The 4,834-nt window shown below is 40.1% G+C and overlaps 1 protein-coding gene across 7 annotated transcripts in view; it reads left to right on the forward strand.

Moving 5' to 3' along the window:
• Sarnp (SAP domain containing ribonucleoprotein) overlaps positions 1–4,834 on the forward strand; it is a 56,721-nt gene that overhangs the window by 30,754 nt on the left and 21,133 nt on the right. For all 7 annotated transcript variants that reach the window (XM_031350178.1, XM_031350180.1, XM_031350175.1 and 4 more), the window contains one exon: positions 1,585–1,653. In XM_031350178.1, the coding sequence (XP_031206038.1) occupies positions 1,585–1,653 (69 nt within the window). The remainder of the gene's footprint in view (positions 1–1,584; positions 1,654–4,834) is intronic.

Here is a 4,834-nt window from a genome sequence, read left to right on the forward strand (position 1 = left end):
CCCTGCCCCTACCCCGCCTCAAGTCCTGCCCAGCTTCTAATTCCTAATTACTACAAAGAATCTGTAGAAGCAATCTTAGTAAGTTCTATTTGTAGATATTGTTCTTTTTTTTCTTTTTTAAATCAATGAGTTAATTGATTTAATTTTTGAAGCAGGGTCTCATGATTCCGGGGCCAGCCTGGATCTTGCATTTAGCTGAGGATGGCCTTGAACTTCTGATTCTCTTGCTTCTACCTACAGAATTTTGGGATTGCAAGCTTGCACCACTCTGCCTGATTCATGTGGTACTAGGGATCAAACTCAGGCTAGTCGGGCACTCTACCAACTAAGTTACATCTTCAGCCTGTTGCCTCTTAATATTGCTTATAAATTTAAGAGGAGAGGAGCCAGGTATGGTGGTATATTCCTTTAATCCTAGCACTTGGGAGGCAGAGGCAGGTAGATCTCTATGCAGTTTGAGGTCAGCCTGGTCTACATAGTGAATTCTAAGCAAGCCAAAGCTATATGGTTAGATGTCACAAAACCAAAACAAAACAGTATATGTATATATTTATATATGTTATACATATATTTGAGAGTAAAGAATTAGATTAGAGGGGACTCTGAGGTCATGAGTTGGTAACTTTTCAGTATAGTATGCCCTGAATTTTAAGTGTTTGAAATGGGGAAGTTAGAAAACTTACCACATACTCAAATTACTATAGATAACCTTCCTTCCTACCAGCCATTACTTTAAAGGATAAATAGATATTTGTTAGCTAAAAGCTAACCCTTTTGTTTTATGATCCTGAAGTTTTAGAGGAATTAGAGTGGTGTTTTCTGGACCATTGTTACTAGTCCGTGAGTTTTCAAAATAGTGTTATAATAAAATATATTCAACTCTGAACTCCTACCACAGTCAATATTGTAACTGAAATTGAAGTATTTTATTATTATTTAATATGTTCTAAATGATTGTACCAAGGCTTCTAAGAAAAGAGGAAAGAGAATTGAGTTGAATAGTATCATTTGTCTTATAAAGTTGAGAAGTTTACCTTTGCTTAAAGATATATCACCTAGCAGAGTTTGGTGTGACATGCTTGTAATTCTAGCATTCAGGAGGCTAAGGCAGGAGCATTATTAGAATTTGAGGCCCTGCTGGGATAGTAGTGATTTGAAGGCTATTTTGGGCTTCATTGAAGAAAAGCCTGTCTCAGGAAACTAAAAGTAGTCTTCTTCTAGAGATTGTGTAGTGGGAATTAATGAATTTGGACTGTGAATGATGGACTTCTTTGTAGTGGTGAAGATTTTTATATGTAGTGTTTTTTGAGCAGTATTTAGCCGACTTTGATCTTGCTCTTTTCGGCTCTTGCCACCCTTGATGAGTTAAGGGCTAGAGAGCCGAATCCTCTGGCATCTATTTCAGAAGGGGCTTTTTAATTATCACTAGGGTGGATTCATGTCACTTAGCTCCTGAGTTTGGCACATGGTGTGTTTGATTCCAGGTAGGCTTATTTGAACTCAGTTTTTAACCATAGTGTCTGCTTTCTCTTTATTATTTTTTAATGTATTTTTTGTATTTATTTAATGTGATTATTTTTGTAGGTTAACCTGGATAAACTAAAGGAAAGAGCACAGAGATTTGGTTTGAATGTCTCTTCTATCTCTAGAAAGGTAATATATACTAGCTGTAATTTCTGTTTTTAGAATATTAAAACAGCATGGGAATTTGGAAAAGTCATTTGGGAAGTCATTTTGTGAAGCTGGCTTTTTAGCACTTCATTTTTATGTCATTTGAATATCACTGCCCCACTATTGATTACATCAGGTGAACTATTTAACAGAATAATTTTGTTCAGTAGATTATTTCATATCTTTTACTCAGACTATTTCTCTTGATACATAGTTGAATATAGTTTCATCCCAGTGCTTGGGAGACAGATGGGTCTCTGTATTGAGACCTTATCTTTAAAAAACTGATATGGCCTACAGTAATGTTAAAGCACACTTAACATTCTGGTACAGGCATAATGGTATAAGAGAGAAAATATGTATTTAGAACAAAATTTGGGTTCATATGGAACTATAGCTACAACTCTGATGGGGTTTTTGGTATGAATTTTTTTTGGTTTTTTGAGACAGGGTTTCTCTGTATAGCCCTGGCTGTCCTGGAACTCACTCTGTAGACCAGGCTGTCCTTGAACTCAGAAATCCACCTGCCTCTGCCTCCCAAGTGCTGGGATTAAAGGCGTGCGCCACCACCGCCCAGCTTTGGTATGAAATTTTGCTGTCAAAGATTCCTGATCTGGGGAGTCACTTCTCTTTCCACTGTGGGTTTTAGGGACTGAATTCAAGGCATCAATCTTTTGTAGCTTGTACTTTTACATACTGAGCCATCTCTCCAGTTTCCTGGTTCTGATCTTTTAAAAAAAAAAAAAACTTTTCTGGCTGAAGAGATGGCTCAGCAGTTAAGAGCACTGACTATTCTTCCAGAGGTCCTGAGTTCAAGTCCCAGTAACCACATGGTGGCTCACAACCATCTGTAATAGGATCTGATGCCCTCTTCTGATGTGTAATAAATCTTTTTTTAAAAAAGAAGATTCCTGATCTATTAATTGTAGAAGCTTAGGAAAGTTTAAGATACGAACATTCAAGAAGCTAATATTACTCATCGTTGGTATTGATAAGGAGGGTAGCAGTTTATGCACATGGGTACCATTCAAACACAATTGGATAATAACTAATAGCTTCCCCTAAAAGCAGAGTCTCACTCTGTAGACCTAACTGGCCTAGAACTCGATATGTAGACCTGACTTTGAACTCAAAGAAGAGACTGTCAGATTCCCTAGAACAGGAGTTTATGGATGATTTTGAGCTAACAGAACAACCATATAGTTGTTGTGAGTCAAACCCAGGTCCTTTGCTGATGGAGACCTTTTATAGGTGGTCATAGCAGGCAGGGAAGTGAACTACAAGAGGTGAGAATGAAAACTTGGATCATAGTGACTTCATCAACCTGGATCAAGATTTAGGGGAGTCTGATCCTAGGCCATTTATTCCCAACAAATGTAAACACAGTATTATTTGGGAAGTTTCCTAGTGTAATACAATCAGTGCCCAGTGTGCAAGGAAGTGTAAGTACATCAAAGCTTGACTCGGTACATATTTCTTTCAGGAAGATACTGTCTAGAGATAGGCTGCCTGTACTAGCTTAAGGGTCTAAGGAAAGGACTGGCCTGGCATCGGTCATACAGATAGCATGGAGGCTGTTTGAGCTGTTAGTTACCTCCATTAGTTCTGTTGGGGAGCTCGAGAGAGTCTCTGGCTATACGGATACTGAAGGGTCATTTAGACACTGGTCGTAGTTGTAGGAACTTGATATGGGCTGGCCTAACAGATAATGCTGATCATTGGGCTATTATTTCCTGTTACTAGTTTTCTGGATGGAAAAACGGGGTTTTTACATCTTTCCCATCAGAGGGACAATCCTGCATTGCTTAGCATTCCTGCTTTCTCTGGAGAACTGTAGACATAAGTTCCTTTGTGCTCTGCTCCCGACTCTGCAAGAACAAGTGCTCTTAACTTTGGAGTCATATTTCCAGTCCCATAATGCCCCCTTTTTGATATTCTGTGATCCTTACATGAGAGGTTGAAATGCAAGTCCCATTTATGGCTGAGCATTCTTAGCACACTAACCAGTTATGAGTGTGCACACTAACCAGTTATGAGTGTGCACACTAAGCAGTTCTGAGTGTGCATAGACTGCAATGCAGTGAAGAAAAGCAGCTTTTTGTTGTTGTTGTTGTTGTTTTGGTTTTGGTTTTTTGAGACGGGGTTTCTCTGTGTATCCCTGGCTGTCCTGGAACTCACTCTGTAGACCAGGCTGGCCTTGAACTCAGAAATCCACCTGCCCCTGCCTCCCAAGTGCTGGGATTAAAGGCGTGCGCCACCACCGCCCGGCGAAAAACAGCTTTTTGAGAGCAAAATTGAGAGCAGCAATAGCCTGTGAGTATAGATACAAGTATTCAGAAGACGGTTTGACAGTGTGTCCATTTAGCAAGTCAGTGGTTGTGGGCTCCTCACGGGGAGTTTGTCCTCCCTAGCCATGTGCTTTGACCAGGTTTACAGTACCAGGGATAGACTTCCACATGTGGAGAGTTGGTTACCTACCGTACTGGTCATACCATTGATTCGATCATGAGCATGTTTTGTACGCAGAGACCACTGCTAGCTAGTGCACTGATGACTTTTAACCCCACTCTAGTGCCACTTGGTCTACATTGTGACACTGTGAAAGTTAACCAGCAGGGAGGAAGTTTTCTAGTTATTTCTAGCTTGATATTTCTGCCTCTGAAGCAAAGTATGCTATATGTTCAACACTGAGGTTATGGTGAACAACCAAAAATATCAACAGTCAGCTGAGTGATTTTGGTGGCCTTGAGGGTCTTCCTGGCCAATAATAATTCATAGGAAAATATGTCCCTTGTTGGGCATTGAGATTTTCATTCTGTAATGTCTTCTGGAGGAAGCATTGTTCACCCATGCAGGATACCTCTGTTAAGACACTTGTAAAAATTATAATTTAAAAATTGTTTATTATGAGGTGTTAGTGTGTGTGTGCTACTATGCTTGTGTGTGTGTGTGCGTGTGTGCATGTGTGTGAAGGTCAGGACAGCTTTTATGTATGCTTGAATGTAAGTATAAGCATCATGTGAAACTAGACCTAGTGGGACGTGTCTTTAATCCCAGCACCTGGGAGTCAGACTGATAAATCTCTGTAGGGTAGATGTAGCCCGCGCGGTCCTCTCGCCGGGAAGAAGACACGCGGACACTAGGTTCTTTCTGCAGCAACTGT

This window comes from Mastomys coucha, unplaced genomic scaffold (genome assembly GCF_008632895.1).
Source record: "Mastomys coucha isolate ucsf_1 unplaced genomic scaffold, UCSF_Mcou_1 pScaffold4, whole genome shotgun sequence".
NCBI lineage: Eukaryota > Metazoa > Chordata > Mammalia > Rodentia > Muridae > Mastomys > Mastomys coucha.